Raw genomic sequence first — 21389 nt, forward strand, 5'->3', positions numbered from 1 at the left:
CAACAACAACGAAGAAGAAGAAGAAGAAGCAGCTGCAGCTTTAGCTCGAAGGGAGCGAAATACACATTTTTTCGGCTGAATTTGACCAAAATAACAGGTCAGTAATACACTTGACAACCATTAGATCGTCTATAAGCACAAGTTACCTATAGGTGTGTGTGTTTCTACAGTCGATACATCGTGTCAGCTTTGAAGCTAAAGTTAGCTCTCCTTAGCTCCTGAGCCATCGTAAACATTAGCAGCTGTTTAAATGCGTCATTTTGGGAGCAATTTGAGGAGTTGCTCGTGTAAATATATGAAGTGTAAAGATGAATTTCCTTTTCATTATTATTCGCTGCTGCAGCTACACTTCCACGGTCATGACATTCCTGGGAAAGTTGTGCATTTAGAAAAAAACTGTTTTTCCAGGCCTGGAAATGGTTTGGAATAAGTTTTGAATTAGGGATGTGCCCTCATTCATTAGCAGCAGCTCAATAAAAATAAAAATATAATTAATAAATTAATAACTTAAAATGCAGTGCCAAGTAAATCAATAAAATCATAGTCAATCAATAGGTATGTAGGTATGTACAATAATAAATAATAAGATCTTGGACCAAACACTTGCTCTGGGATGTAATTATAAAATGCACCCATCATTTAATGAGATCAAAGTGTCAAAACACCTTTTAAAAGGCTCCAAAATACAGGAAATGACATCTACTCTGTTAAAAATGTTCCTAGGGGAGGACCACCAGACCTCCCTCTTATTTGACTGTCCCACCCACATTTCCTTAAAGTAGAAAATGAATAAAAATGTCTTTGACGTCGGGGTTGTGACCATGAAAGCCCGACTTTCTTGAAAAAGCCCCCCTAAAATCTCGCTCCAAGGTTTTCTGAAAAGTTGACAGCTCTGGTTATGATGTTCAACAAAAAGCCTCAACTAAGCTCTCCAACTGAAACAGATTTGGGATGGGGGGGGGGGGGGGGGTAATAACCAGATACTGTTCCCTACAGTCGCTATGTGGCCTACCTTTGTAAAACTACTTAAATTAAGTCATGGAAATGGGGTAAAATATTATGGAATAGTTATGGAAAAGTTTTGAAAATGTAATGATGAAAATGTGTGGGAACCCTGTTCACTATCAGACACCAACATTTTAAGGCTTTTTCTCAACCCTAATCTGAAGCTAAATGTTTACTAAAAATGATATTTTCTTAACTTTGTCTTTAAAAAGAAGTGTTGTTTGCAGGATTCACACTGCTATAGATCATGGATGTTGTTAATTTAATGTCATACAAGTCCAAGTGAAAGGAAATAATGTAAAAATAGTTTATTTGATAGTTTAAAAAAGGTGTCACTGCGCTGTTTTAGTCAGTTTACAGGGTCAGTTACCCACAAAGTAAAGCTATCAGACTATACAGAAGGAGATAAATGATAATATATAAATATAATGTTACACAGGCCAGAGTCTCAACTAGTTTTTAAAGTATTTTCACCACTTTATCACGACTATGGCTGCAACTATTAACACTTTTCCTGATCCATTAGTGGTTTAATCTATAACATCGTCAAAAATGTCTATCACAATTTCCCCAAAAGCACAAGATGACATCCTCAAATGTCCTCAAAAACAACCCACAACCCCAAAATATCCAGGTATTCAATTTAGTGTCAAAGAAGACAAAAATAAATCAGAAAAATATTCACATTTAAGAAGATGGACTCATATTAATATTTAATTTATTGCTTTCCAAGACAAAATATTCAAAAGTATCTAACAACTTGAAGTAGAAAAAGGTCAATCCTCACATGAGCTGGATCACAGTAATGTTTGGTATTTCTGCTTCATGACATTAAGCAGCTTTTTGCTTTAGCTGTATCCTGAAGGTAATTACAATGGTAAAAATAGTGTTATTATCGCCTCCGATATCATCAGTTGAAGCATTTGGCTCATTTATCACAAGCTGAACACTGTTTAAACTTCACTTTGGCACTCTTTAACGTGTTGATATTATCTTTTTGGTTATCTTGAGTCACTGCAACTTTCTCTGTCACACACTTCCTCCCTACCACCAATATCATGTGTCATCAAGTGCTTTTATTAGTTGCTATCCACTTCTGCGGTTTTCCAGCAACACAAGAAGAAAAATCAGTAATGGTAAAAGTAGAAGTACTGATTCAACTCCTTTACTCAAGTAAAAGTACAGGCTCTAAAATGTAACTTAAGTAAAACAAAAATGAATGTTTACCACTTTTGATAAATGGTAAATGGACTGTGCTTTTCTAGTAGTTATGACCACTGAAAGCGCTTTTACACTACATCTCATTCACCCATTCACACACATTCATACACTGATGGGCTACCAAATAGGACAGTTTTCCTTAACAACCTGCTCAGAAAAAAAATCAATGGACACAGTCTAGACAGAAGTGAGTGGGATGAGGGGATCAAATGACAATTGAGTCATTTTGTGACTCAATTGTCCTGTATCGCCTGCCAGAAAGGGGTCTTGATCAGACTTTGCGGCGCACTCTGGTCCGTCTTTGGAATTTCTGTCCAAGGCAAAGAAAATATTTGGTTTCCTAGTAACGAGCCTGTTTTGACAATGTAAGGAGGAGAAAGTACAGATGTTTGTGTTCAAATGTAGGGAGTAAAAGTCAAAAGTCGTCAGAAAAAGAAAAGTAAAGTACAGATACCTGGAAAATCTACTTAAGTACACACTGTAAACAATAAATAAATTGTTGACTCAACTTAACTTAGTCAAATCAAATAAATGTGTCAACATAAGGTGTCAAATTTATTACACTCGAAGAAATTTGTTGACACAACATATGTTTTGTTGATTCAACTTAGTGTGTCAAATAATTTAAACTTGAGAAGATTAATTAGGAGAATAAAAAATGATGTTTGTTGAACTTATATTGTCAAGTTCTTACAAATTTAAATAAAGTTGACTCAACATGAGTCTCTATAATAGCACTAAAAATACATAATGCGTTGTGGGAAAGTTAGTTGAATGGATTATCACAAGTTTTCAAGTCTTATTTTAAATAGAAGTTGTTGTAACTCGTTTTACTTTGTTGTAGGAGCCAATGAGTTCACTGAGCATGATAGAATTTGTCCATCTGACTTTAACCCCAAATCCTTTTTTACAGTGACGAAGTACAAATACATCTCTCCTTGGTGTATGTAATTTCTTTTGTTGTAAAGCACTTTGAGATTCATTTATTGTATGAAAGGTGCTATACAAATAAATAAGTTATCATTATTATTAAAGTTTTCAGTATTTAACCTTACTCTAATTCACCCAGTTATGTTTGCACACGTTATGTAGGATCTTCTTGTGAGCTGGTCTATCATTTAGATTTATTATTCTTTAAACATGATCTCTTGTCTTCCTACTCGATCTGAAATGCAGGTACGCTGGAATTTTCTGATACCCACTCGGACATGTCCTATGTCTTCATCAACGACTCGTCGCAGACCAACGTGCCTCTGCTGCAGGCCTGCATCGATGGAGACCTGCCGTTCGCCAAGAGGCTCCTCGAGACCGGATGCGACCCCAACATCCGCGACAACCGGGGTCGCACCGGCCTGCACTTAGCCGCCGCCCGGGGCAACGTGGACATATGTCGCCTCCTGCACAAGTTCGGGGCCGACCTGCTGGCGACGGATTATCAAGGGAACACGGCGCTTCACCTGTGCGGGCATGTGGATACCATACAGTTCCTGGTGTCCAACGGGCTGAAGATTGATATCTGGTAAGAGATTTAAAGCTCTTGTGTGATGTACTGTTCCTGTCCCTGATGCTGTATTCCCTTTATTATCAATTAATCTACAGAATCTACAGTGAAAAATGTATGTTTAAGGTGACGTCCTCAGATCAGTTTGTTTGACCAACAGTCCAAAATCCATAAATATTCAATTTACTGTCACATAAGATGAAGAAAACAGCACATCTTCACAAATAACTGGCTGAAACTGGGCACACTTTTGACTTTTTTTGGCTTTAAGAATAACTAAAAACCGACCTAATAGATAAACTATTGATGACTCATTAATGCTGTATGTTGTACAGGGAAAAGACAGACAGGTTCACTGGTGGGTGGTAATTTAGTGTGCTGCTCAGAAATATTTAAGACATTAGTTGGTGTTATGTTTCAGTGTTTAGAGACCAAACTTTAGGAACCCACAGCAGCAATACGTGCAAAAGCGCACAGATGACTTGAGCCTTGGCAGCAACACAAAGTATGAGCACAGATCTGAAGAATAAGAATGAAGAATGTGGTTTTTCCACTGGATGGAACAGAGCATTATGCTTTGTTTGACTATGGGACTGACACAGAGTCCGGGCACAGTGAGCTTGGTAAGCCTTACAGCACACAGTGACAGCTCTGATGAAGAGTTTTTTGGACTCGGTAAGCGCACAACTACACACTGTACCAAATATGTAAAGTTATTGTGTTCTTTTAAAAGGTTTAATTGAAACTCATAGCCTAAGCCTAACCCGGTCTGGTTAATATACCGGTCCAGTTCAGTTAAGCAAATCATTACTGGACCATTAACCATCAACCTGACACACAGTTTCAGATGTAATATGTCTGTTTTGATTGTGTTTCAAATAAAAGTAAATTGAAAAAGTTTTGGAGTATAAACATATGTGTTTATAAATGAATAACTACTGGTGCATTTATATAAACTAGTCTTTAATAGAAAAGTGTTTTTCCTTGCATGATACCCCCCAAAATGCGACTTATACACTGGTGTTTCTTATAGTCTGAGGTGACGTCTTCAGATAACTGTTCAACCAACAGTCCAAAATCCAGAAATATTACATTTACTGTCACATAGGACGAAGAAAACCAGCAAATCATAACAAGTGACTGGCTGACACTGAGGAACGTTTTTACTTTTTTGGCTTTAGGAATGTCTAAAAATACCTTTTCTTGTTGGTTAACTAATCTGAGTCATGCAGCTCTCCCACAAAGTACTATTGCCAAAAAAAAAATAAAAGTTTATAAATGTTTACCTCAACAGCAGCTGCAGTCATGTCATGCACTGAAACACCCACAGATTATTTGAGGTTGTTCCCGATTCATGATAACACATGGGAGCATTGGGAGCTGCACTGTGTGGACTTTTTTTGGTCCAGCATCTGCTTTTTTACTCGGATGAGCATGTCTGCTACACAACTTTTAATCTATTAACCATTTATCTTACCTGAAGAAACATTGTGTGGTGTGTCACTTCAGAATAGACGTCGGCTTTGTGAATATAGTGCAGTTCTCCACCCATAAGTTTTCTCCATGTGTAAACAAGCGCTTAATCATATTACTAGTATTCCTGTTTTTTTCCATATATGTTTTTATCCGGTGTAACAGGCGTGTAGTGTAGCCACACTTTAGAGCGTTTAGGTGGCTGCTGAATTGCTAAGCACGCTAATATACCACGACTTCACCACCACAGACGTCATATTTTATTGCAGGTATTGTTTGATGGGAGACGTTTCCATACTACTTGGTATCGATTGATTTTGGTCGATACCTTAAAGATATTGAGACCGATGGCCAGTCACACAAAGCTAATGCATGATTGTGACTTTAACTGCACTAGAAAGAGAGGACAGGTTCCCCCTGAATTATAGGATGTATAATAATTGATACACACTGAAAGAAAAAGCTCAGAATTGGAAAAAATATGAAACTATAGGTTTTAGAGGGGTTAATCAGCAGCTTATTATCCAGATTTGTGCTGACACATTTGGAGACTTATGAGCCATGTTCTTAATTGTCTAGAAAAAGATCTCCAGCTCATTTACTTCCAGCTGTTGAAGTTTGCTGCCACGTCATTGTCATGAAGGAAGTGGATGCACTTGAGGGGTGTTAATGAGCAGATTATTACATCCTCTTTCATTTCCTCAACACCAAAATGCAAATACATGCTGAACAATACACCCAAAAGATTACCATAAATAGCTTACTAATCATAGTGTCTGGTAAACTGTCGGCAGCTATATATTATCAAGTTAAAAGTGAAAGAGTTTATGCATGGGGGAAAAAAACAGAAGATAACAGAAAACCCTAAGAAATGTGTGTGTGTTAGCTACGTGCTACGTCACTTCCACATGTGGTTAGACTTGTATCATAAACCCTGTGAGATTAGGTTTGACCTCAGGACTCGTTGGTGTTTCATCTGCCTCTCTGGCAGGAGCGTGTCCAGACATTTTTGTTGGGTGTGGCACACACACATTATGCACTCATGTATGCACGTGCACACACAAACACACACAGGTTTTGGCCATTACCAATTTTGTCTGCAAAACCCATATCTACTTCAATTACTAACAGTGTAAAATAAACTAGACCTACTACTCACAAAATACAGGAGTGGCAATTTGTCATCACCACATATTGTTTTGATAAATACTATTTCCATCCAGTACTATGTAACTTTTTGTCTTGATAAGATCTTCCTTATCACACCAATATATTTCACCCAAGCCAAACACCTGGTCATCTTGAAGGAATGAACTGCTTTTAGGGTTTAAGGCCTGTATACCTCTCATTACTGAACAGTTCGTTTTTGAGAACCTTCTTTCCATTTCAGGAACTATGGTGGGAAACTCCAGAGCGGAGAGTCTGTCACACATCACTATTAAGAAGTGTGCCTGAGGTTTACAAAGAGAGGGGCTAAAATAATGAGGACACTAGAGTCTTATCTAGATAACTGAATAGGAAGTATGCTTTACACAAATTAAACACAGTTTATCAACACTCAGTAGTTTACACAGTGTGTCATTTAGTTTTTTATGAGCATGACTCAGTGTTTCCCCACAGAAATCTTTAGAGACTATATAGGTTCACCTCAGTCTGACTTTTGAGGAGGGTGAGGCTCTCCCTAGAACCACTACACCCTATAAAACTATTGAGAAATGGTGTAAAAACAAAACTGGGCTCATCACACAGCCACGGCTACTGAAACACATTACACGAAATGTGTTTGTGTTTGTGTTTTGGGGTTGTTAGGGTTTTTTCTCCAGCTCCAGTCATCCCGGAAACAAACAGAGGGTTTGTTTGTTTTAACACCCATGTTTTTCCTCACCAGCAAGAGTTTTAAATCAGCTGAAGTCTTTTGATTAAATATGATTACTGATAGATTTGAATGCATATTTGTTGTTTTTTGCTCTACACAACACAAGTAACAAAGAACAAGAAGCAAGTCCTTTTCCCAAAACCTTAAAACTTTATTAATTGCACTATTTTTTTTTAGTATGTCTGGTTTATTAAGACATTTACAGTACAGTAATGTGACCACAGACCTAAAAAGACAAATATGACAATTTCAGTAAAAGATTAATCATATAAAAGATATTTTCTAACACTATAACTACATGTAAGACTTGTAAAGTGTAATCAGGAGATGATGAATATCTTTCTCTTCCTAGTTCAAACTGTCTCCATGGTGATGGAGGTCGCTGGGTTCAGGTTCTCTATCTGTTTTGGCAGTACATGGAAGTCCTCCCGATCACTTTCTTCATATATGTTATCAGTCCTACCAACATTTTGTCATCCATGCTTTATAGAGCTAGAGCTGGAGCTGCAACGATTAATCGACAGAAAATTGACCGCCGACTATTTTGATTCCAGCTTCTCGGTTGTGAGTGTTTTCTGGTTTATTTTGAGCTCCATGACAATAAAGTAAATATCTTTAGGTTGTGGACTGTTGGTCGGGTCAAAACAAGACATTTAAGGACGTCATCTTGGGCTTTGGGAAACACCTGTTGACATTTTTCACCATTTTATGGACTAAACAAATAATCGATTAATCAAGAAAGAAATAGTCAACAGATAATCATTATTTGCAGCTGTGTCTGTCCGTCTTTCATTATGACTAATACTTTCACTTACTTGGCAGTATCACTACTCTGAGGACCATCCTGTGTTTGCTTATGGGAAACAAGAAAGAATGATTTCATTTGGAAAATCTGCAGTTCCCCATTGTCTTTGCTTGTTTATCTGGTCTAAGATCATAATTTCCACTGTTGGGTGGGATTTATCTGTTATAACGCATTTCCTGTTGTTGCGGCACACAAACACCCCTGGAAATCAATCTTGTTACTCATCAATGACATATCCAAGACTGTCATAATCCCATTCAAAATTCAATTTGCATTCAGTATATTGGAAATAACCACCTTTTCATGTGCTTTTTTCACCATTTTTTTTTTTACCAGGGAATCTATTTTCTGGCATTGAAGGGGTTAAAAGTCTGAAATTAATTAAATCAATGGTGTGGATCAATAGAGGAGAAGTGGATTAGAAGATGCATGCAAAACAAACTGAAAAAAAAAATCTCAAATATGTGCCAGAAAGTTGATTTTCTCAGAGTTGGAAGGTGTCATATAGGAATTATATATATATAGAATTCAGAAACGTGAACAATTATTAACCTTTACCAGTTCTCAAGGCTCTTGCTAAAACCACTATGAAATAGTCACAAAATGAAAATCGGAATTGGACAAAAGTGTCCATATCAGACACAAAGGTTAAAGGGGGCTCTGGATCCTCCTGGTCCAGACTGGAGGTCCTCTCTTGCTGCTCAGGGGGAACCACGTCTTTACTCTTCAACCGCTGTTTGGACGTGTATTAAAAGTAGCTCGATAGTAGAGTTGCAACAATCAGTCATTTAACTGATAAGTTGTGAACTATTAAAATTAATCAGCAACTATTTTGATGATCAATTAATCATTTGGAGCTACTTTTTAAGAAAAAAAATTCTCTGATTCCAGCCTCTAAAATGTGAATGTTTTCTGATTTCTTTAGTCTTCTATGGTCGCAAACTGAATATCTTTTAGGTTGTGGACGAAACAAGACATTTAAATGCGTCATCTTGAGCCCACATTATGTACTTCACAATTGAGCACACACTGCTTAACCTTATTGAGTCGAGTTAGAGGTAGGCAGTGTGTCCCAGGCGTTGCATTAATGTCCCTTTGTGTCCTGTTGCCCATTGAATCTGTTCTGGCATCATACCAAAAAGAAGAAACAATACAAAGTCACAATCCAGCCACCCATCTCATCTCCACTTGATAAATAAAGGACAGGAACAGTCCCTTTCCCAAACACAATAAAATATGTACTCATTTACAGGAAATGAAAGTCAGAGCTCGCTCAAAGAAACCACAAAACATAAGCTCAGTATCTTGAAGCCTGGTTTCATGCATGATTTCATTTGATTTGACTGTGAATTGTCTGAATCTCCAAGGATTTGATTTGTCTCTGTGGCGGCTGAAGTTCAGATTTTAAAACATGATCATTTCTTCTTAATTTTGAAATCTGTTGATTGTCCTTCATTAACAGTAACCACAATGGGTCGACCCCTCTGGTGCTGGCCAAGAGACGCGGCGTCAACAAGGACGCCATTCGTCTGCTGGAGGGACTGGAGGAGCAGGAAGTGAAAGGCTTCAACAGAGGGCCTCACTCCAAACTGGAAACTATGCAGATGGCCGATAGTGAGAGGTAAGCAGTCATAAAAGGACTTAAAAATGATGCACTGTGTTAGCCGGGTGAGGTAATCAGTGAGAACAATAGAAAGAGTGCATGAAAGGTTAGATAGAGGTAGGAAACATGCTGAAACTGGCCTAAGTACTTGCATAAAACCCTATATAAAGGGAAAGTGAGAGCAGTGTTAATTGCACACGTATATTGTACAGGTATATTGCACAGGCCCAGGAGACAATATGATATGATATGACGGAGGTCAGGACATTAGTTTATTTTGTTTTGGCCAAGAGTCTCACTGTGGCAGGGAAGAAGCTCTTAAAAAGGCGTGTTCTGTTTGTGGTGATGCTGTCCGCTCGTCTGTGCCTGAGGTTGTATGTGCAGTGTTTGTGTTTGAGCAGGGAGTGAGCTAGATGTAGTGTGTCTCTGATGATTCTCTCTGCTCTTTTTTGACAGCACTGTGTGTAGATTGTGTTCACGGAGGGGAGTTCAGTTCCGTTAATTTTTTCTGCAGTCTTTATGACTCTTTGCAGAGCCTTCCTCTCTGTCTGTGTGGTGTTTCCGTACCAGACAGTGATGCCTGTGGTGAGGATGTAGACCTGGGTGAGAGGGAGACCAGCTTTTCTGAGCAGCCTGATGAAGTACAGTCTCTGCTGGGCTTTTTTCACTGTGGCAGCAGTGTTCAAAGTCCAGCTCAGATCTGATGTTACTTGTAGTCCCAGGAATCTGTAACTGTCAGCCCTTTCCACCTCAGTTTCCTTGATGATGAGGGGCTGCAGAGGGGGTGGATTTTTTCTGAAGTCCATTATTATTTCTTTTGTCTTGTCTGTGTTGAGGCTTAGGTCGTTCACCTCACCATAAGCAAGAATGTCATTCACAAGACTACCGTCACCTGAAAGACAGTGTCCGTGGGTTGCAGGGAGCTTTTGAGAGTCTGTGTTCAGTCTGTCACACTTGGTGTAGAATGCAGGGATTAAAGTTCTCAGGCACCATGCCTGATTTCAGGCAATTCTTAATTCAATTCATTTTACAAATTTCCTCATGGACAACTTTTCAGTTTGCTTTAATCCTTGAGAATGTGTTAAGGCTGTCTGGGAGGGTGACATCCTGGAGGTCTTTGGTTGGTGCTGTTTTCTTGTAGTTTGTTATTAATGACCTGTCTGGCTTTCTGGACAACACGTTTTTTTCCAGATTGAACCCATTTTCATACGTCAGACTGTGTGGGAGTTAAATTAACTTTATTTTTTCTGTCCACCCCTTTTTAACTGTTATTCCTCTGTCTGTCAGTGCGATGGAGAGCCACTCCTTACTCAATCCCAACCTGCAGAGCAGCGAGGGCGTCCTGTCCAGCTTCAGGACCACTTGGCAGGAGTTTGTGGAGGACCTGGGCTTCTGGAGGGTCTTGCTGCTGCTGGTGGTCATCGCCCTCCTCTCTCTGGGCATCGCCTACTACGTCAGTGGGGTCCTGCCTTTCTCCACCAGCCAGCTGGAGCTTGTGCACTGAGGAAAGGATGGAGAGGATGAGAGAGAGAGAGGGGGGGGGAGAAATTCAACGATTTGTGTTTTTCTTGGTTGCCTAAACAGGGAAACCGATTGTATTGTTAGCAAAAATGTATTTCTTATGAGCAGCGATCCAAAAGAACAAAACACTCTTCCTCAATTACAGAAAGTTACTTTTAAAAAAAAATGTTTAAAAAAAAGCAAGTTTGAAAGGTTGTGAAGTGATTAACAAGATGTCACCCAGACAGTGTCCTCTTCTAATACAATGACTCAAAAATGATGGTCTTGTTTCCATATTGTGTAACATACCCCCCCCCCCCCCCCCCCCCTTTAAAATGAGACCACAGCTCAAGATGCTTTTGAAAAATGTAACGACTCAAAAGTGTGAAAATGATGCACTTGTTTTGTTTATAAAGACATTTCATCTTCTTCTTTTCATTCATACTGTACGATCTGTTACAAGCTGTATATTGCCAACGTTTTTTTTTTATCTTTTTGTTTTCTCATTTGATCTCTCGATTGTGTTATTTATCAAACATCCTCTGCATTAATTTCCGTCGCATATTGTATGTTTTATTGAAATCCTGCACCTTTTGCTGTCTTTATCCCTTCATCCTTTCTTATTCTGACTGGAAACTGTTTTATTTTGAAGGCTTACAGAGGCAGGAGTGTTGTATCTTCTGCAGGTTGGAGAAGCACTAGACTGTGTGCCTTTTGGGAGGAAGCTTCATGTTTCACTAAAGTTTATTAAGACATTCCCACCTGAAGCAGCTTTGTTGCATTCAAATCTACTGTGTTATTGTCAAGCTTCATATTAAGGCACAACTATTACAAACTGTATGATTATGACAGCAGATTCATGGTTATTTCTTGTTTTGTTGTATTTTCATTTTTATCTTGATGTCCTTGTAAACCATGTATATTTTATTTCTTGTAGCTTTTCCATTATTGATTTTCCGTGTACAATAACAAGTAAACACTAATTTAATGTGGAAAATGAATAAAATCGTGTATGTATGGTTCTAATCAACAAGAGTTCTGTTGATGGTGTTAAAACAGAGCGTCATTTATTCACTTGAAACAAATTATAATTGCTGACGGCTTGGGGCGTAAAACTACATGAAGCAACATTACATAATTAGGATAGGCTACTTGTAAAATATTGGACTAGTGAGGATGGAGTGTTGGTTTTAAGGATAGTAGATCAACGAAATGGGTTGTTTGTTAGAACAACAATCACACAACAAGGAGGATCCAGTTCCAGTCCATTTTATTACTTAAGCTGGTTTGTATCTGGCAATAAGAATAAGGCAGGAAATCATAGGTCAGATGTATGCATAATAATAACTAACAATCAACCAAAGATATCTAAGAGAAAAGAACCATTACTCACACTAAAGAGGTAGAAATAATCTGCCATTACATTTATCATAATTACTAAACAGATGAATCATATGGAAACAAAGGGACTTACATCAAATACACAGCTTAAACTAATGTGTAGGTAGGGAAGTAAGTCAGCCAGGCTGACACAGGTGAGCTGGCTGCCTAAATAGTCTATGGGGGCGGAGCTGGAGTGAGATGTGGCGGAAGGAGGTGGACTCTGGGGGCGGGGCTAGAGTGATGTGGTGGAAGGAGGTGGACTCTGGGGGCGGGGCTAGAGTGATGTGGTGGAAGGAGGTGGACTAGGGGGGCGGCGTCTATCGTTTTTCCAACCCAGTTCAGCTGAAACCACGCCCACTTTTGCCCACTTCCATAGTACGGAAGCCTCGTCGGCTGCTCTCCGCTGGAAACCGCGCTCATCTTGTCATGCGAAATATGACAGCCACAGTAGCATGGAAAATAGTGATATGAGGAATTCAGTTTGATCGGTTTACGGTATATCTGACCACAAATGAGAAAAGAAGTAGCTAGCCTATGTGCTATATCTTTACTGTGGAAAGCAGTCTGTGGAAAGATTAATGTTAATTTATTGTCATGACAGCAACTGCATGGATGTTATTACCTACAATACCTACATTGGTCCTCTAATGCTGTCAATCCATTATGTTGCTTGGTGTACTTGACTGGTCACTCTCTGTTAAAGATTCTAGGTTATCTACCTGAATTGCAAATACTGCTTTAGCCTCTTTTTAAAATTTACTTTACTTTATACCTTGGTGACAACATAATTGTTAAATATCCTTGAATTAGTTTTGGGAGGCAATTAAAAGATATTAAAGGCAAGCATTAAAGCAATTAAAAGAAATGTACAAAATATGTATGTAAGTATATAAATTTCACTTTGAGGAAATGTGGGGAAATGATGATGGTCAAGACATCCAGAACATTTGACTTTTATGGAATTACAATAACATCATATAGCTGCAATTAAAGAGACAAAACAAGCTACAGTATGATATTGCTGTCACATGAAACTCACTGTAATCAAAAACAGAACTTTTCTTTCTTTTGTCTAATAAAATAGAAACAATTTATTTTCAATCACACTGAAAAACAATGAGTTGTGATTCACTTGCAATATAAAGATATACATTTTGCTACAATTAATTTCACTTAACATGCATCAATCAATCAATCTTTATTTATATGTCAATGTCAATGTCAATGTCAACTTTATTTGTATAGCACATTTAAAACAGCCAATGGCCTACCAAAGTGCTTTACAGTAAAATAAGCAGAAACAATAAAAACAAACAATAAAAGCAATAAAAACAAAAAAAAACAAAATAATATAGAGAAATAAAACAGATAAAAGACCCAATAAAAGCGGCTATACTCCGCCAAAGGCCAAAGTGAAAAAGTGGGTTTTAAGTAGTGTTTTAAAAGTGGAGAGGCTGTTTGCAGTCCGCACAGTAAGCGGTAATGTGTTCCACAGAGTGGGAGCCGCAACTGCAAAGGCTCGATGTCCTCTAGTTTTTTTGAAGGATCGAGGAACGTCCAGTACCACCTGGTTAGCTGACCTAAGGGCTCTGGAGGGCTGATGCAGTTTAATAAGGTCAGACAGGTATTCTGGGGCCAGCCCATTCAGAGACTTAAAAACAAATAAAATAATCTTATATAGCTCCAAATATCTCAAAGCACTTACATAGAGAAGGTCTAGACCATACTCATTAATTAAATTTAAAGAGACCCAACATTCCCCCATGAACAGCATTGTTACAATTACAATTGACATTGTGTTTATCTTTTTTATCCTCAATTGACCATGTCTGTGGTCAAACAGAAAAAGGACAAGAGGGGTGTGGAAGTCCAACGTCCAGCCTCTGAGGAGAGGGTTGATGGGTGTAGAGGGGCGTCAAAACCAACGTCCAGCCTCTGAGGAGAGGGTTGAGTGGGTGTAGAGGGGCGTCAAAACCAACGTCCAGCCTCCGAGGAGAGGGTTGAGTGGGCGAAGAGTTCTTCAATGTTTTTTGGCAAGGTGTTCAAAGTCACTGAAGAACTCAAGCTGTGACGTTTCACAGGACGCCCAGCTGAAAGACATATCTTTGAGCCACTGCCTGACTTCCTGCGTCATCCAGAGCAGATGTGGGGGTGTGACCGATCTCAAACAGACCCATGAGAGCCTCTTTGGCCTTTTCCCCAACATCCCGGTAGCGGATAGCATCAGCAACAAATAGGTGGTGATTATGCCTGTTTGCTATCCGTACCTCGAATGGGAACATATGTGGGTCCTTGGTCCTATAACATATATCAATATCTCAATATCAATATTATGTCTAAAACAATGAGAGTGGATCAATAAACTCACTTGCTCTTTTCAATCAATAAACTCACTTGCTCGTTTCACCACCAGGGCTCTTCAAAGTTACAAGCATTTTTGCTTGACAGCAGGTGTTCTTCGAATCCCTGCTGCTGCTTGCAGCCTTGACATGCACCTTATGCTGGCATTTGTAACTTGCCTGACCAAAATATAGTAAATTTACAGCAGTAAGGAAAAAGAAACACTGATAAATTGCTTTAAAATGTTTTGACAGCACAACTCTTACCTTGAATAGCACACGGTGCCCCAATCTCGGTCGGGTGACATCCACCCTCCATGTCACCCCCGATGACCCCTTCAATAATTGGATCCACTGCTTCGCTTGATCCACAGTGCGGACATCCACACGCACTGTGGCATCAAAGCTGGTGTAGTCTCCAGCTGATGGCACCTCATCATACTGGCAGACATGACACCGAAATTGATTCGGTAGCCAGTCCTAGAAGTAGGAAACAAACTAGTAATAATTTAAATCCACACACATAGGTAATACTTTTGCTGGCCTTCACAGATATCTAATACCCATATCTTAGATATCTGATATTCAAGACAGTGATACTGTAACGCTACTCAAATACTATACAGTGTTCCTTCAAAATTATATAAATACTGTAAGTTAATACAACTATGCTGTAATATTCCTCATAGTAACAGTTACTGAGTGACAGATACTGTCAGACACCTTCAGCTGTGGATACTCCTCTATGTTTTCGCCAGGTCCCGAGCACACACAAACACTAAGTCTGAAAAAGCAAAAGACATTTACAAAAACATCACAATACAGCATACCTAACTTAGCTACATAATTAAAATAACATTATCTATGAACAATACATGTTAGCTCACTTACTTGGTAGTACCGAGGACTTCAGGCAAGCTTTAAAAAAATGTGTATGAGGTGAATGAGATAACATTAGATTCATGTATCAGATATGGTTTGCAAGTATATTCAATCAACTTAAAACTATGGTTAATCCACATAAAATGATAACTTACCAAAGATCTGCGTACGTATGATCTGTCATCTTGAAAGAGTGGAATTTTATTTCGCGGTTGTTCTACAAGGTTGTTCGCGGGGACGCGTGATCGCGGTTTCTATGGGAACGCAGCCACCGAGGCTTCCGTACTACGGAAGTGGGCGTGGTTTCAGCTGAACTGTTGGAAAAACGATAGACGCGGGCGGGGCTAGAGTGACGTAGTGGAAGGAGGTGGACTCTGGGGGCGGAGCTAGAGTAAAATGTGGAAGGAGATAGGGATTTTCTACACAACTACAAAAAGGTAACGTTATTTCGTTACAGAAAAAAGACACTCAGATTACTGGTAGCTACAGTTAGTAAAAAATGTTGACAATTTAGCAGGATTACTATTTGAAAACACATTTTACAATGTGGGCTTGTTTGTTATAAAGCAGCTCTTATGGATTAACCCAATTCTGGGCAGAATATATGAATACCAACTAATTTACACATGCAAATGGAACAGGCACCATGACGCAGGGATGCAAAAAACTCACTGAATGGAGGACAGAGTTGCTCCGTCAGTAAGCGGCTACAGGACGCTGTGGTCGAGCGAGTTAGAGAGTGAATGAAGAGAGGGAGCGCTGACAGTAAGAAAGCCGGTAAATCAGATCAATAAAACGTTATTCTCTGCATGTTTCACAGCGGTTTCATTCAACAGCACTAATAAACTTCCCCACACACCTCCACTCAACCCAGCAGCTCAGCCTCAATCCTCTGAATCTGAAACACCAGCGTGCTGTTTAAAACACAGCAGCAGCAGCAGCATTATACTGGTTTGATTGGTTCAGTTTTTTAAAAAAAAGCAGACTTAATGACTTATTGACTTAATGAGAGATGTTCTTTATTTCCATTTGTACAATAAATCAACTCTGATCCTGATCCACTTCTAAGTCATATGGAAGTCTTTTATTGATAAGCAGACAGTTCGTTTAGTTATTAGAAGAAACACAATGCAAACTTGAAGCAATGTAGAAAAAGATATTTACTGAAAAATGTGAAAATCTAACAGTATGTTATATGTTCCTCAGTAATTAACTAGTTGAACGTGGATAGTCACTTCTGCTTTCTTTGTTTCAGAGCTAAACTATGGACATAATTTTTTTTTAATAGTTTGTTTGGAAATTTTATTAACTGGTAAAATGTATGTCTTGTGCTTTGTGGATGTGTCATCATCATTCATACCTACACAACCAGCTGTTAAATTACTAAAGCACAAATGTTGCTCTCAGAGTGCACCAGAATGATGCATTTGACTTCAAAATGTACAAAATCTTCTTGCTTGTAGCGAAAATAATGACTCTCCACTGATATACCTTTACTGAATGAGTCACTTCATATAATCAGCGGGCTACGCGGTGATTCAGAGGCGGTAGATAAACCTTACTGCGCTGCCTCACACAAACCCACACAACATCCATCATCCCGCTGCCAATCCAGCCTTCCTTATCGGAGAACCAGCATAATCACTTTTCAATAAAACACATAATGTATTCAGATACATACAGACAAGGCCGTAGCCAGGATTTGTCAAATACCGAGGTCAAAAATAAGACCAAGAAATGTATTTTAATTGGCTTTAATCCATGATGTATTTATACCACTTTCTTGCTGTGTATTTCTCAGTCATGGTCACTCTTGTGGTCCGGTTCTTTCTTATCATTTCCAATTTTGCAACTTAAATCAACTCCTATTTCAGTATTCTACAACTTCCATGGTTGTATATTTAAAAATTATAACTGTAATATATTATTTTCTTTGTTTGTTCTTAAAATGTGGAATGGAGCACGGCCTGCTGGGAAAGGGAGAAAAGGGCTCATCCAATGAATGAACCGTTTGCAAAATCGGGTCATGTCCAATTCACAAATGTAGACAACATATTTCTGGCGATTTCAAGGCTTCACTCCACCGCTGGCTATAGCCGGATACTTTAGTTTTGACATGGCAGCGGAATCTTCAAGTACGTGTCACATGACGGTCCGTTGATGCAAGGATAATTGTCTCGTCGGCTATTTTCACTTCACAATTAAACAAAACTTCAAGAAAAAAATACCGAGGACATGACCTCGGTGTCCTCAATGGTAGCTACGGCCATGCTGCCAAACCTTCCGGAACAACACGACCTATCACTCGCCAGACAGCAACAGAGAGTAACGGCGGGAACACAGCGAAGAGCGGCGGCGAAGTGGTTTTGCCTCTTACAAATCTATACAAAGTCCACAAGGGCATTTATTGTACATATTTACAAATCTATACAACACCTGCAGCATATATTGTTCTTTTTTTTTTTCTTCCTTATTTTTAACCAATCTAAACAAAGCCCACAAGGGCATTTATTGTTAATATTTACAAATCTAGGTAAAGTCTGCATTGTGCAGTGTTGCCCCCTCAACTTGAGCACTTGACTTACAATGATGTAGTTTAAGTGAAGTGTTTTATCTTCAGTTAAGGCTGGCATTCATGTGTGTTTAGTATTTTTGAGTCACCTTGGTTGATTCTGAAATAGGCCTGTTTGTTTCCTCAAAGATGTGGAGGGAAAATGGTTTAAATTTTCAAAGTTATGACTGACTCTATTGACATTCATTTTTTACATTTATGATACTTTGCACACATTCAACAAATTGCAGTTAAAACTTCAAAAAAAAAAAGCACTCTGACCAACCTAGTGTTACACATCCATTCATGTTATTTTAATATTTCTGAGTCACTTTGGCTGAATGCTGATTTCTGAAATAGGCCTGTGGTTTTTTTTCTATATCAGTTTTGCACTTATATTAATTGATCATATGCACATCATACAAATATGCATTGTGCAGGTGTTGTATTGTAGTCATTATTTGCAAATTAATAATTATTTGATATATATTTCAATTACATTTCTCATATTTCAACAAATGCCAATGTGTTGTTCATTTTCTACCTTCTAATTACACCAATATTTTATGGTATTATAATTGTATTTTCAGCTTTTGTGACTTTCACAGTGGTATAAACTTTCATAATAGCTAAACCAGACAACCAGGCTCTTACATGTGTAATTTACGCCAGCATGGCCCTGTATTTCAGATATTTAAAGCAGCTGATTGAGTTTACTGACCCGATATTGGGTATAACATTTTCTGTTTATATTATTGTGGGGTTTAGATTTTTTGAATGCCCACTGCATACCCAGCCACTGACCTCACCATGGTACGTCACCGATTCTCAGTATGACCAATTTTTCATTATTAAACACAGACATCCTTCTACATGGCAACGCTCGTCAACTCCTCCTGGTCCTAGGCCCGGAGAGTAATAATCCACAAGAAAGGAATTCCATTTCACATGTGTCCAGCAGCCCTATCAGCAGACTCTCATGACTGAAATTATATGCTATCCATTATCTCTGTTGATTACTGACTGAAAGGTTGGGATGTTTATTTTCTCTCATGGTTTGAAGAACCACAAACAGAGAGCACAGAAGAAGGAAAAACTGGGCCCACATTAAATTATGGAATCATTTTTCAAGTTCAAGTGTGTTTTAATGTATTTTGTTTATTAATTCACACAAAAAAACAACAACAAACAAAACAAAACAATGTTTTGGCACTGATTCTCAGTATGACTCTTTTTTCATTATTAAACAGCTTGAAACCAGGACTATGGCAGACAAGCAGGCACCACACATACAGGCCCGCAATTGCTGTAACACCCTGTTACAGCAATGTTACAGCAACTCTATGCTAGTCCAATACTGCTACTACTACTACTACTACTGCATTTACTGACATTGAGCTGTGAAAATATAACAATGTGCAGACATACATGCATCATTCTGCAATCAGAGAAATTCACTACTTGATCAAAGACTGTAATGTGCTGAAGCCAGCTTCTCCAGTCTCGATGTAATGTTATTATTAAATGGGAAATTCTATCTATTAACCCCTAACATAATGAGTCTCTGCACCCATTCACATTCATAAATTCATTGTTATTAATGAATGTTTGATTAATGCTCTAAGACATTCACAATCACTGTGTATGGTCCAGGATTACGTTTTATAGAATATGATGAATGGTGATTTTTGGCGTTTTTAATAGGGGCAGTTCACATTTGGACATTTGCATCAACAAAAATGTGTATTAGTTACACAAAAACTATGTATTGTATTTCCTTTTTTTTTTCCTATATTCAGGGTCACCTAAAGTTCACCTAAAAGAAATGTTCATAGTGTGTTTTTCACAGTATATGATATAACAGCATTATAGTAATACTATCAGCAGTAAATGTAAAATAAACCTGTTTCACAATGGTAAGCTAACTAACAGGTTTGGCAATACTAGTATTTTTGACAGAAACGAGGAAAAAAATAAAGCTTAATGGGTACATTGTAAAACCAAAAAAAAAAAAAAGAATACATAATAATAATAATAATAATAATAAATTTTATTTGTAAAGCACTTTTCATAAAGTAATCTCAAAGTGCTACAGAAACCAAAAAACAAAATAAACAACATGTCTAATAATGTCAAGTTAATTAAAAAAAATTAAGTCAGTCACGGGCCCTTGGATTCGTCCTAACTTTTCACCCTCTTAGTCCCACAAGTCCCAACTCCACATCTCACTATTATCCAGATGTGTAACGTAGTGTTTCCAAATTTTTATTTAAAGCATTAGCTGTTTTCAGTTTCAGTTTTTAATCGGTTTAATCTAATCCAATTCAAATTGCAAATGCAATAATTAATATACATGAATGAGACAGAAATAAAAGTCGTGTTTTAATAGGCTACATTTAAAAAAAGAAACATGATAAACATACTCAATCATTTAAGTTCACCCTGAAAAAGAGCCCCGTCCATTTTTCGGTATTTCAGCCAACAATCAAACACAGCAAGCCCAGCGGCAAGTGCAACAAGTGCAACAAGCAGAAGCGTCACAGCGACTGTAATGCAGACGGTGCCCGATTTTCCCATTGCTTTCTCTCCTCTCTGTGGGGTTTGTCAGCAGGCGAAAAGACAAACAAGAAATGATAGAATTTAATCAAATTAAGACAATATTACGTTAGAAGTTTATGTATAAATGTTAGTTTGAGATATGTAGGCCTAGGGTCTATTTGTTTTCTATTGTTTGACTCAGATCATTTGAAAAACCTAGAAACGCCTCCGCACACACGCGGCTCTCTAATTTAGAATAATGGTAAGTATTAATATCACATTAACAAAACTTACATGAGATAAAGGTGCAGAAGTAGCCTGTTATTAGCACCATTGACTGACATTTACTTAGAGTCTGGTCAGAGTGGAGCTCATTTGAACTATTATTTACTGCTGGATGGTTTAGTCAACCATATTTTCTCTGTTGATCATTTTGTGCATATAATATTTCATTAACATAATATTAAGGTAAACTTGCCTCATAACTTCACATTTGAGGAGCTTAGTTCGTGTGGGCCTAATTTAGACTTCTTTAATATTACACTCTTTTTACACATTTATTTATTTACTTACTTTATATTTCTACCGGGCTACATTTACAGATTAAGATTTATGCCACAAAACATACTTTTTTTTTTTTTTTTTTTTTAAATGTGACGGATCACTATAAATTCAACCAAGCAGTAGCTACATACATTAAAATTATGTTAAA

At 38.1% G+C, this 21389-nt stretch overlaps 1 protein-coding gene across 1 annotated transcript; it reads left to right on the forward strand.

Moving 5' to 3' along the window:
• ankrd46b (ankyrin repeat domain 46b) lies at nucleotides 1-12011 on the forward strand. The gene is made up of 4 exons (XM_062444975.1): nucleotides 1-97; nucleotides 3403-3745; nucleotides 9344-9502; nucleotides 10772-12011. The coding sequence occupies exons 2-4, from the start codon at nucleotides 3435-3437 to the stop codon at nucleotides 10986-10988; spliced, it is 687 nt and encodes a 228-aa protein (XP_062300959.1). The 5' UTR covers nucleotides 1-97; nucleotides 3403-3434; the 3' UTR covers nucleotides 10989-12011.
• The last annotated feature ends 9378 nt before the right edge of the window (nucleotides 12012-21389 follow it).

The sequence above is a fragment of the Scomber scombrus genome, chromosome 23 (genome assembly GCF_963691925.1).
Source record: "Scomber scombrus chromosome 23, fScoSco1.1, whole genome shotgun sequence".
In the NCBI taxonomy this organism is placed as follows: domain Eukaryota; kingdom Metazoa; phylum Chordata; class Actinopteri; order Scombriformes; family Scombridae; genus Scomber; species Scomber scombrus.